At 43.7% G+C, this 12981-nt stretch overlaps 1 protein-coding gene across 5 annotated transcripts; it reads right to left on the bottom strand.

Moving 5' to 3' along the window:
- Nucleotides 1-151: 151 nt before the first annotated feature.
- On the bottom strand, nt 152-12279 carry LOC106023695 (NACHT, LRR and PYD domains-containing protein 3). Of its 5 annotated transcripts, XM_029123065.2 has the most exons (11): nt 12153-12279; nt 11176-11263; nt 5893-5948; nt 5273-5438; nt 5125-5168; nt 4957-4981; nt 2990-4760; nt 2543-2887; nt 2266-2418; nt 2025-2071; nt 152-1849 (listed from the first exon to the last, which is right to left on the bottom strand). In XM_029123065.2, exons 2-11 carry the CDS (start codon nt 11249-11251, stop codon nt 1317-1319), a joined length of 3216 nt encoding a protein of 1071 aa, XP_028978898.2. In that variant the 5' UTR covers nt 11252-11263; nt 12153-12279; the 3' UTR covers nt 152-1316. The 5 variants fall into 5 exon arrangements, with proteins under 5 accessions (XP_028978898.2, XP_028978897.2, XP_028978899.2 ...); XM_029123064.2 differs by lacking the exons at nt 11176-11263; nt 12153-12279 and adding an exon at nt 11025-11109; XM_029123066.2 differs by lacking the exons at nt 5893-5948; nt 12153-12279 and having other exon boundaries at nt 11176-11246.
- Between the last annotated feature and the right edge of the window lie 702 nt (nt 12280-12981).

Here is a 12981-nt window from a genome sequence, read left to right on the forward strand (position 1 = left end):
CAGGGACCAATTTAGACCTGGGATACCTGGTAAGTGCAATTAACTCACAGAAGCCAAAGCAAGTGTTCAGGCCTTTCAGGTTGTAATGTGTGGACTCCTTTATATGGGCATCTTTATTGAATGCAATAGATAAGGACATGGAGACAAGACAAATGTTTGAGTCATTTTAATGCAGTGGGTACAGAAAGTCACCACCCCTTTTCAAAACATTCTTATTTTGACTTACAATGTTGTTGTTTATCTTCACAGCTTACAGCCTGATATGAAAACACAAAATCAAACTATTTTCACACAGTAACCCACAATATCTCCAGTGCTTAGTAGTGCAATTCAAAGAATCCACAATGGGCAGAAAGGTACTTTCAACAGATCTGAACTAAAGTTGTAGAGAGGCACAGGTCAGGGGATGGATATAAAAAACCTTTCAAAGGCTTTGTCTATCCCTTGGTGTGCAGTTAAGACCATTATTAAGTAGAAGGCGTATGACACCACCCACCATAGATCAGGCCGTCCCTCCATACTGTCTGACCGGGCAAGGAGGAGACTGTTCAGAGAAGCTACCAAGAAGCCAATGGCAACTTTGAAGGAGGTTCAAGCCTTTATGACCCCATTCATACAAGGTCAAACCTTTGTCTCCCCCTGCAGAGAGGAAAGCTGTCCTTCGTAGTACATAAATTAAGATAAAAGGTGACAACTAAAAGGTTGGTGTGGACCAGTTGAAACTTTTGCTCAGGCATTGACATTGCCAATCGAAGCAGTGTAGCATACGGCCAGGTTCCTAACAGACTCACACCTTACCCACAAATTACATAAGGAATGGTTTCACAGAGAGATTCAGAACAGTATTAAAACAGAAAATTCCTTCAGACTTTCTTCACCCACTGCAGGTCTCTAAAAGGTAGGCCTAGTCGGTGATCTGGTCAACTTACTGTCATGCAACAAATCCTAAAGGTCAGACTACATTTAAAGGGGCCATTTGTAATTGTTTGAATTCATTGTTGTAAACACTGAATTCAAACAATTCAGTGTTTATAACCCTGTTAGCGGTAAGATACTACACAGTGCCCCTTTAAGTCATAAGACTCTCATCCTGAGTGACTTAAAGGTAGTGAGTGCATACATTGTTATGTGTAAAATATGAACATCTAATAATGTATTATCTAACTAACTACCAAGGAAGCTTTTACTTTTGGTGGTTGACTAACAATTGTCACACACCTTTGAATTTAAGCCAGGGGATTTCCAGTTTAATACAATATTGTACATTTTGTCACCACAATAACTTTCTTTAAGACTGTAGGAAAGAAACTACAGGTTTACAGAGAAACGGTTGCAGTCGGAGAGTTTAGTCCAATTGCAAAATAAAGGGGCTCAGTGAATGTGGAGTAGTATGCATACAGAGGGACCGGTTTCCCATTGTTGACCATATAAAAAGACAAAATTCCGGCTGGCCAATCCAGAAACACTCCTAATCTATAAGGCGCACCTGCTTTGATTTCAGGGATGTGTAAACTGTGCAAAATATTGCTGTGCTGTGCATAGCTCTTACTTTCCGAAGTATACAAAGCCCAAGAATCTGCATTGTGTCCTAGTCTAACACAATCACTGACACCTTTCCTTATTATTCGCCTGTAGGCCATGCCTACTTTAACATTGTGTAGACACTCTACCTCCAGGTAATGTCGCTGGCAGAGGCTCTCTTTACATAGCACTTGGATGCATGCATCAAACCTCTCTTCAGTGTTGGGATACTGCTGATTGGTGCTCAGGCGAGTAACTTTCCTGTCCTCCTTAGACAGAAGTAGGAGACTGTTTACTGTGTTGGGGTCTAGAGTGAGTTCACATGCATCTGAAATGTGCAAATTTTTGCATGAGACATTTGAATTACCAGCAACACAAGCTTTGCTATCACAACTGAAACGTTTATAATTGGGTGCAGTCTTCCTAGATGTGAATTATTCTACAAAGAACATTTTTAATCACTGTTCATAGTGGTAAGAATGATACATTTGATATGTATTTACATTTATATAGGCCTTGTTCATTCCTGCTCTCTGCTCTGGGGTCCATGCTAAATAAAAAAAAAGAATAATGAATGAAAACTCTGAAATGTTCAAAAAAGGAGGGGGAATATCAGCTCTTGGACTAATAACTAAAATATTAAATTTGTTAAATTTATAAATTGCATGTTTAAATCTGTCAATATTTAGTGCTCCACATTAATACTCGATTTAGAAGCACATTTGTACTTCCAATCCAACTCACATAAGATTCAACTCTTGTGGGAAATCCAGATCAGTTTCTCTGATGGGATTGTAGCTCAGATCTAGCTCTTTCATTTGGAAGGGATCTGACCTCAAAGCTATGTCAAGAACAGATTTCACATCACCATGCAATGTGATTGAACAGCCAGATAGCCTGTAAATGAAAAGAAAAAATGAAAAAAAGCCCCAGTATATCCAAAGTTTAGCACGGTACTCATTGCAGTGAATTAAGTAAAACCCAAATGTGACAATGTCCATATCTGTACTGCTGCACATACCTCAGAACCTGCAGTGTAGAGCCATCATGGAGAGCATAAGCAAGCAACTTCAACCCAGAGTCCCCAAAGTCATTGCAGCTGAGGTCCAAAATCAGAAGTTTTAACTTGGGACGTGTCAAAACTCGGCAGAGTTCCTCGACACCTTGATTTCCCACATTGTTGTGGCTGAGGTTCAGAGATTTGACCTTACAGTTGGGGTGCCCCAAACCATCACAGAGGTGTTTCACTCCTGCATCGCCAAGGTTGTTGTGGCCCAGATCTAGGACTGTCAGACGGGAGAACTCAGATCGAAGCACTGAGGCCACAGTTGCACATTGCAGTGGTGTGATGTGACAAAAGTTGAGCCTACGAAAGAGATGGAGTTCAAAATTGCTGTTAAAATCGTGTCAATTTGCACATACACCTAAACATGTTTGATAATGCTACTCAAATCATAGTGATACTTACAACGCCGTAGTACAAGAGAGCAAGGCGGGAGCCAGTCTGTAAAAACCCTCATCTGATGTTTTTTTATTCCTGAAGTCAAACTCTTGTGGCTTCTCTGATATAATGAACTTATATGCCAAGAGGGAGCACTGAAATGGAGTAAGCGGTGTGTCTGAAGAGGCTTCATTGTTGTCCTTTTGTAGAATGCTGTGTTCCTTCAGCTGAAGCAGACAGTGGATCAAGTTAAGGCATCTCTCTGGGGAGAGGTCCTTTCTTTTTAAGTTTTTGATGTATGTATTTAACTTTTTGTGGCATTCTGAGCTGCTGTTTGTTCTCTCCAAAATGCCTTGAAGGATGTCCCGGCTGGACTCGTGAGAGAGCCCAACAAGGAAGCGTGTGAAGAGGTCCAGGTGACCATTTTTACTATTCAATGCACTGTCAATGGCACCTTTGAGAAAATCAATCCTAGAGCTTCCTTTCCTTCTGCGTAAGGCTTTTAGTGAGTCAAACCTGTTATTTTCAAATTCATGAAATGCGTACAGAGCAGCAAAAAACTCCTGAACACTCAAGTGGACAAAACAATATAGTTTCTTTGGATAAAGTCCATACTCAAACTCTACAAGTTCCGTACAGAGCCCTGGGCAGGTAGCAGCTTCCGTGACACTAATACCACAGTTGCTCAAGTCCTGTTCTGTAAAAAGCACATTTTGACTTTCCAGGTTGTCATATGCCAGCTTTCCCAATTTTAAAATGATGTCTTTGTTTGACATCAAAGTACATTGCGTGCCACCTGTAGATCTGTGTTTCTGAGAACTGATATTTGTTTGGATCCTTAAGTAGTGCAGGTACATCTCAGTGATGGTTGTAGGCAAAGATTGAGGCTTTGGATCTTCCTTGTTGCCTTTAAGCAGTATATCTTCAAGCACAGTTACAGCCATCCAGCAGAACACCGGTATATGACACATGATGTAGAGGCTCCGGGATGTTTTTATTAATGAGATGATGTGTCTGGCCGTCTCAGGATCGCTGATTTTTCTTTGAAAGTACTCGTCCTTTTGAGCATCATTAAACCCTCGGATCTCTGTAACTCGATCAATATACTGTGAAGGGATCTGATTGGAAGCTACTGGACGGGAGGTTATCCAAATTAAAGCATTAGGTAGAAGAGGCCCAGCAATGAGGTTCATTAGCAAAACGTCCAGTGTAGCAGACTCAGACACAGATGTCAGATTCAGCCTGTTTTCATCAAACTCCAGTCGCAGTTTGCTTTCATCCAGTCCATCAAGAATGAACAGAATCTTATGTTCATCATACGTAATCATGTCTATTTCTTTGAGTTGAGGGTAGAATTCCTGAAGAAGTTTATGGAGACTGTACTGGTCTTTTATCAAGTTCAACGCCCGGAAAGATAGTAGGAAAACAAAATCTAGATCTTGATTTGCTTTTCCGTTGGCCCAGTCTAAGTTCAGCTTCTGAACAGCTACAGACTTTCCAATGCCGGCGATTCCCTTTGTCATCACAGTTCTGATGGTTGTGTCTTCATCTTCTTCTTCAGGTTTGAAGATATCTTGACATTTTATCATGGAGACCTTCGAGGCGTCTCTGAGGTGTGCCGTCTCAGCATGCCACACCTCGTGTTCCTTATTGATGCTGGTAGAATCACAGGTGACGATGTACAACTCTGTGTACACCTTGTTAAGGGCTGATTTCTTGGGGCTTGAAATATCCTCTAGTATGGTTTCACACCTTTTCTTCTGTTGTACTTTGATCTTGTCTCTGATGCAAAGGATGTCTTTAGAAAGAGAAAGAAATGGATGTGTTATTTTGGATAGTAATAATCTATATTTCTCAGATACAATAACTCAATAGTACTTACTTTCTGATCCAAAGGATGTCTTTAGAAAGAACAACAAAAAAGTACACCAAATGTGTTATTTGGGGAGAAGTAAGTCTATATTTCTCAAAGAAAACAACTGAATAGTACTTACCTTTATTCTGCTTGTGTTGCGCAATCTATAGGAATAAAGATGAGCATAAACATTTACACCTATTGTAAAACATGTAGAGGTCATGCTAGCTTAAAATGTAATAATAACCTTATAAAAACCGTATAGAAAGAAATCATGCAAACACAACCAGTCAATCCTATTCATTACCAGATTAGATCCAGGGTTCACTTTCTGCTTCCCCTCATCTTGGTCTAAAAGGAATAAACGTGATAACTATCACAATAAACTAGTTGAGCAGAGCAACAATAATTCACCCACGTTTTGCCCTCAAAGTCCTTACATTGGTTTCTCTCACCAGAAATAGTTTTGATCTCTTGGACATTCACATCCCCATAAAATACACATCCACTTATGTTTGGTGCAAAAACACTGCTTCCATTATCTGCTGTTGTTGCATTTCTGTTCTCAGCAAGTGCTCCTCCAACATGTGTGGTCATAGATGGAGTGGTCACATCCATCACCTTGGTGTACAGGAGAAGAAAGAATGCACATTCAGTTTTGCACATTCACCAGTGCTGTTGTCACACCTATTTTTGCGTTTTCGGGAAGCCACGGTAGCTCGGTTCTGGGGGTTCAGGCATTATTACATTTGTCTCATTGACTCTGTGAAAGATACAAATGTGTCATTCTGAGACCCATGCTAATTATAGTTTGCATTGGTCTTTAGTATTGGAAGTTTCAACTAAAGACAAGCAGTGTTCTGCATTGTAAAGGTGCAACCACAAACACAAAGCAGACTTACAGTGCTAGGTACTGTAGGTCTGCATCGCTATACCACATCCTTTGCCAAAGAAATATAGTAGGACTTTGTGTTTGTGCCTTTACAATGAAGAACACCACTTGTCTCTAGTTGAAACTGTATTTGCATAGAATTACTTTTGCTGCAAGTAACACTTATCAACAATGTCTTATTACCTGTTCATCATCATTCTCCACCATACTGGCAGGAGTCCTATTCTCCTTGTCCTTTCCTATAGATAAAAACAGGCATCTGTATAATTTACCATTTTCCAGAAAACCTAATATTAAACCTACAACTCAAGGACTGCAGATTGTTTTCTTTAAAGAATTCTCTATTAGAAAACACATCACTTTGAGTATTTTAAGGCCAAGAGACCAGAAGCCTTGAATGATACAGGTCCTTACTGTTGTAATATGATTGCACAGATTTTTTTTTTATCTATAGGGAGTCTACACAATACAGTTAGAGTCCTTGCATTGAAATGGGATAATTTCAGTGCCAGTGCATAGGACCTGACTCAAGTTAAGCAATCGTAGTTACCCCATAACTCTTCTCAGTTTAGACCTATTCACTGGCACAAATCAACTCATTATCCCAGTGAGGGATCCGCAAAGACGCGCCTTTTTTGTAGCCTATTCACTTGGAAAAAAGGACCTCGTCCTTTCTATAGGCGAACTGGCATACATTGCACGTGTCAAAGTAGTAACGTCAAGTCAAACAGAAGCAGCCTACCAAGCTTTCTAACCATTTTTGCAGTCTGCAACACATTAAGACAAAAGTTACTGCACACGCATGCTTCCTCGTTACTACCAGTATAAACGCTGCCCTGTCTACAGTAGGCTACTCTTGAGTCAGTCCGTGTGGTATTATAGCCAGCAAATAATAAAGCAAATATTTATATCTTTTAATCAGGATGGAGGGGTTATATAGGATATTTTATACGTGTTGGTGTTGGGTTGTTAAGTGTATACACCGGCCCAGGGTTGGGGCTCGTTCGCGAGCGCCTGGTGGCCGGTCCTTTCCCCATGGGGCCCGGCCGGGCCCAGCCCGAACGAGCGACATGGGGCCGCCCTCCCGTGGGCTCACTACCCACAGGAGGGACCATAAGGGGCCGGTGCGGAGAGGATCGGGCGGCAGTCGAAGGAGGGGGCCTAGACAACCAGATCCCTGGACACGGAAACTAGCTCTAGGGACGTGGAACGTCACCTCGCTGGCGGGGAAGGAGCCTGAGATCGTGCGTGAGGTTGAGAGGTTCCGACTAGAGGTAGTTGGGATCACATCTACGCACGGCTTGGGCTCTGGAACCACACTCCTTGAGAGAGGATGGACTCTTCACCACTCTGGAGTTGCCCATGGTGAGAGGCGGCGGGCTGGTGTGGGTTTGCTTATAGCTCCCCAGCTCTGCCGCCATGTGTTGGAGTTTACCCCGGTGAACGAGAGGGTCGTTTCCCTGCACCTACGGGTCGGGGATAGGTCTCTCACTGTTGTTTGTGCCTACGGGCCGAACGGCAGTGCAGAGTACCCGACCTTCTTGGAGTCTCTGGGAGGGGTGCTGGAAAGTGCTCCGACTACTACTGGGGGACTTCAATGCCCACGTGGGCAACGACAGTGACACCTGGAGGGGCATGATTGGGAGGAACGCCCCCCCCTGATCTGAACCCGAGCGGTGTTCAGTTATTGGACTTCTGTGCTAGTCACAGTTTGTCCATAACGAACACCATGTTCAAGCATAAGGGTGTCCATCAGTGCATGTGGCACCAGGACACCCTAGGCCGCAGGTCGATGATCGATTTTGTTGTCGTTTCATCTGACCTGCGGCCGTATGTCTTGGACACTCGGGTGAAGAGAGGGGCGGAGCTGTCAACTGATCACCACCTGGTGGTGAGTTGGATCCGATGGCGGAGGAGGAAGCTGGACAGACTCGGCAGGCCCAAGCGTACTGTAAGGGTCTGCTGGGAACGTCTGGCCGAGTCTCCTGTCAGAGAGATCTTTAACTCCCACCTCCGGCAGAGCTTCGACTGGATCCCGAGGGAGGCTGGAGATATTGAGTCCGAGTGGACCATGTTCTCCACCGCCATTGTCGAAGCGGTCGCTCGGAGCTGTGGCCGTAAGGTCTCCGGTGCCTGTCGAGGCGGCAATCCCAGAACCCGGTGGTGGACACCGGAAGTAAGGGATGCTGTCAAGCTGAAGAAGGAGTCCTATCAGGCCTGGGACTCCTGAGGCAGCTGACAGGTACCGGCAGGCCAAGCGGACTGCAGCCCGGGTGGTTGTGGAGGCAAAAACTCGGGCATGGGAGGAGTTTGGTGAGGCCATGGAGAAGGACTATCGGCTGGCCTCGAAGAGATTCTGGCAAACCATCCGGCGCCTCAGGAGAGGGAAACAGTGCCCTACCAACGCTGTTTACAGTAGAGGTGGGCAGCTGTTGACCTCAACTGGGGATGTCGTCGGGCGGTGGAAGGAGTACTTCGAGGATCTCCTCAATCCTGCCGTCACGTCTTCCATTGAGGAAGCAGAGGTTGAGGGCTCAGAGGTGGACTCCTCCATCACCCGGGCTGAAGTCACAGAGGTGGTCAAGAAACACCTCGGTGGCAAGGCACCGGGGGTGGATGAGATCCGCCCTGAGTACCTCAAGTCTCTAGATGTTGTGGGGCTGTCTTGGCTGACACGCCTGTGCAACATCGCGTGGCAGTCGGTGACAGTGCCTCTGGGATGGCAGACCGGGGTGGTGGTCTGGAGAGGAGAATACGGCCGATAGTAGAACCTCGGATTCAGGAGGAACAGTGTGGTTTTCGTCCAGGCCGTGGAACACTGGACCAGCTCTATACCCTCTACAGGGTGATGGAGGGTTCATGGGAGTTTGCCCAACCAATCCACATGTGTTTTGTGGATTTGGAGAAGGCATTCGACTGTGTCCCTCGTGGCATCCTGTGGAGGGTGCTTCGAGAATATGGGGTCCTGGGTCCTTTGCTAAGGGCTGTCAGGTCCCTGTACGACCGAAGCAGGAGCTTGGTCCGCATTGCCGGCAGTAAGTCAGACTTGTTCCCTGTGCATGTTGGACTCCGGCAGGGCTGCCCTTTGTCGCCGGTTCTGTTCGTAATTTTTATGGACAGAATTTCTAGGCGCAGCCAGGGGCCGGAGGGTGTCAGGTTTGGGGACCACACGATTTCGTCTCTGCTCTTTGCGGATGATGTTGTCGTGTTGGCCCCTTCAAGCCAGGACCTTCAGCATGCACTTGGACGGTTTGCAGCCGAGTGTGAAGCGGTGGGGATGAAAATCAGTACCTCCAAATCCGAGGCCATGGTCCTCAGTCGGAAAAGGGTGGCTTGCCCACTTCAGGTCGGTGGAGAGTCCCTGCCTCAAGTGGAGGAGTTTAAGTATCTAGGGGTCTTGTTCACAAGTGAGGGAAGGATGGAACGGGAGATTGACAGACGGATCGGTGCAGCTTCTGCAGTAATGCGGTCGATGTATCGGTCTGTCGTGGTGAAGAAAGAGCTGAGCCGCAAGGCGAAGCTCTCCATTTACCGGTCAATCTACGTTCCTACTCTCACCTATGGTCATGAGCTTTGGGTCATGACCGAAAGGACAAGATCCCGGATACAGGCGGCTGAAATGAGCTTTCTCCGCAGGGTGGCTGGGCGATCCCTTAGAGAGAGGAGCTCAGAGTAGAGCCGCTGCTCCTCCACATCGAGAGGGGTCAGCTGAGGTGGCTTGGGCATCTGTTTCGGATGCCTCCGGAACGCCTTCCTGGGAAGGTGTTCCGGTCCCGTCCCACCGGGAGGAGACCCCGGGGAAGACCTAGGACACGCTGGAGGGACTATGTCTCCCGGCTGGCCTGGGAACGCCTCGGTGTCCCCCCGGATGAGCTGGAGGAAGTGTCTGGGGAGAGGGAGGTCTGGGCATCCCTGCTTAGACTGCTGCCCCCGCGACCCGACCCCGGATAAGCGGTAGATGATGCCATGCCATGATGCCATGCCAAAAGTAATTTGACAATTGACTCAAAGGGCTATTCCTTTTTTGAGTCAAAGGGCTATTCCTTTTTTTCTTTTTCTTAATCAATTAAGCAGGTAAAAGGTCTCATTTTGAAGCTGTTGCTGTGAACCCACAACATGCAGTCAAAGGAGCTCTCAATGCAACTGAAACAGGGGATTCTTAGGCTGGAAAAAGGAAATCCATCAGAGAGTTAGCAGGAACATTAGGAGTGGCCAAATCAACAGTTTGGTACATTCTGAGAAATAAGAATGCACTGGTGAACTCTGCAACACAAAAAGGCCTAGACATCACTATCCAAGTCTACCATAAAGAAAAGACTTCACAAGAGCAAATACAGAGGGTTCACCACAAGGTGCAAACCATTTATTAGCCTCAGTAATAGAAAGGGCAGATTAGACTTTGCCAAAAAACATCTAAAAAAGCCAGCCCAGTTCTAGAACAGCATTCTTTGGAAGGATGAAACTAAGATCAACCTGTGTGAGAATGATAGGACGAAAAAAGTATGGAGAAGGCTTGGAACTGCACTTGATTTAAAGCATACCACATCTGTAAAACACAGTGGAGGCAGTGTGAAGGCATGCATGGCTTCCAATGGAACTGGGTCACTAGAATTTATTGATGATGTGATAGAAGACACAAGCAGCCGGATGAATTCAGAAGTGTTTAGGGATATATTGTCTGCTCAGATGCAGACAATTTCAGCAAAGTTGATTGGGCAGCACTTCACTTTACAGATGGACAATGACCCAAAACACTGTGAAAGCAACCCAGGAGTTTAAGGCTAAGAAGTGGAATATTCTGTAATGGCCGAGTCAATCACCTGATTTCAACCCACTCAAGCACATATTTAATTTGCGGAAGATGAACCTTAAGGCAGAAAGACCCATGAACAAACAACAACTGAAGACAGCTGCAGTAAAGGCCTGGCAAAGCTTTACAAAAATGGAAACCCAGCGCTTGTTGATGTCCATTGGTTCCAGACTTCGAGCAGTCATTGCTTGCAGAGGATTGTCAACAAAGTATTAAAAATGAAAATGTTGTTCCTAAACGTTTCATTCAATATTTTTTTTCAACCCCTTGAATTAAATCTGAAAGTCTGCACTTCAACTGCATCTGGGTTGTTTCATTTCAAATCCATTGTAGTGGTGTACAGAGACAAAATTATGAAAATTGTGTCAGTGTCCAAATATTTCCAGATCTAACTTTGTTATAACTTAAACAGTGATACTAAGTACTGTAACAAAGTCTAACATAGAGTAAATTGTTTTCCTGAATATACAGTAGGTTACAATTCATATATAATACAGATACTCACCTTGACACATTTTTCTCTGTTTACTCTTGTGTTTTAAACATTTTATAATTTGTGACATAATGTCACTGGCCTTTTCACCGCAGTTCTTCATTAGTAATCTCAGTGTCTTTCACTCCCATATTCCTAACACTATTATCACCAATCTTCTTACCCAGGTGGCGTTGAAATCTTTTTAATCTGTGGGACGTCAAATGTGGGTTTTCATTCACCCGCTTGTGCCTGTCCATTCTTGCGGCTATCTGAAGACAAAAACAAAAATAAAATTAAGTTGAGGTGTGCGACTTAACCTAGACCTTTCCTAACAATTTTGTATTCATATTATATGAACTTCAATTTCTGATCGTTGACATTGATGCAACCTACGAATAACAGTTTATTATTCTGTTAAAATGTGCACATTTAGCCTAGCTTATCGTCACCAAAAATATTTTCTTGCCTAAATCATCTTCTCATGGTGCTGGCCACCTCTTGGTAAAATTGCCTACATCCTCAGTTGAACAGGTCATGTGACACCTTTAGTATAATGGCCTATGTCAAGAGTATGTCAGTATTTTGTTCAGTTTTTTGTGTTTTCTGAAAAATCTGAAAAAATTAGCCATTATTTTAGTATGGTGACGTTATACAATTCTTAAACTTCTCTCCACAAATTGCATTGGGAAACCAGTGCGAGAATTCAGTGCCCGTCTCCACGAGGCTCAAAACTTGGTTTTGAGAATAGATGACTCGAACGAAGTTGGGAAGAAATTGTAATCGTAAAATGTGAACATGAAAAAAGCTTGTTTGATCGAAGACATTTTAAGATCGGAAGCGAAAACCAATTTCATTATATTAGCATACACTTTCACCACGTTTGAATCAAATTTTTCATACGATTGAATTTAGTTTTTTCATACTATGAAATATTTCAGTTACGTTTTTCTTTTCTTACAGTCAATGCATTTGAGCTTATTTTGGCTCCATATACCCAGAAGGTTGTTAAACGTAGCCTATATATACGGAACAGTGCCAGCTTCGCGCGTAAAGCAATGACATTAGTATAATCTCTATAGCCAAAGCTATTGAGTAAATAAATTATTAGAATGTAAAAACTATAATTTTAAAAGGGTACTTGCATGATTTTTTTTTTACCTTGTTTGTGCTATAGTGTTTCTTGTTTTCCTTCCAAAAACTCGAAGAAAAATGAGAATTGAGGCTTTGGTTTCAACAGACAGGACTGACAATGGTTTTGGGGGGAAAACCCATAGACATCATATATAAAGGCTAGATACCTTGTCCGCGCTGTTGGCTAATGGAGGTCGACGTACACACATGGCGGACATCTTGCCACAGGCCGCTCGCTCACTCGTAACATTGTGTTTTATGGTGCATGTACTTTTTAAATAACCATAACTTGCACATTTTTCTACCGATTTTCAAACGGTTTGGTTTGTTATAAACGTCAGAAATAAAGTTATGACACTGCATACATATGAACCATTAAAACCATGGACTTCCATATGAAAATATCCTTGAACAGAACCAGATAGGTGTAATGAATATACAAACACAAGGTATTTATGTTAAATCAATAAATAGGCTACAGAATGGCAACAAGACATATTACTACATGTTTTTTCTTTCTGCCGGATAACAAGCATCTCTGAACTGACCACATTTCAGCCCTCTAGGTCACTTAATATGACTTTAGAAACAACTGAGCCCTAGCACCAGGTCTTGTGAAGCTGTGTGCAAAAGCAGACCAATATAGAATGAAATTGAGTACTTCAGACCATTATTTGCCAAGGTATGGTCATGCGTATTGTAAAATGCCCTATGGAAACTCCCCATAGGACTTTGTCAGACAAAATGCTGACAATAAAATGCTTACTGTGGGGCAACCTCTTCGTGTAGAAGCATAATGAAATCAAATCAAATGAAAGGTAACACTGATGTTACTTGTAGACTATTTGGATTGTAT

Source organism: Esox lucius, chromosome 11 (assembly GCF_011004845.1).
Source record: "Esox lucius isolate fEsoLuc1 chromosome 11, fEsoLuc1.pri, whole genome shotgun sequence".
In the NCBI taxonomy this organism is placed as follows: domain Eukaryota; kingdom Metazoa; phylum Chordata; class Actinopteri; order Esociformes; family Esocidae; genus Esox; species Esox lucius.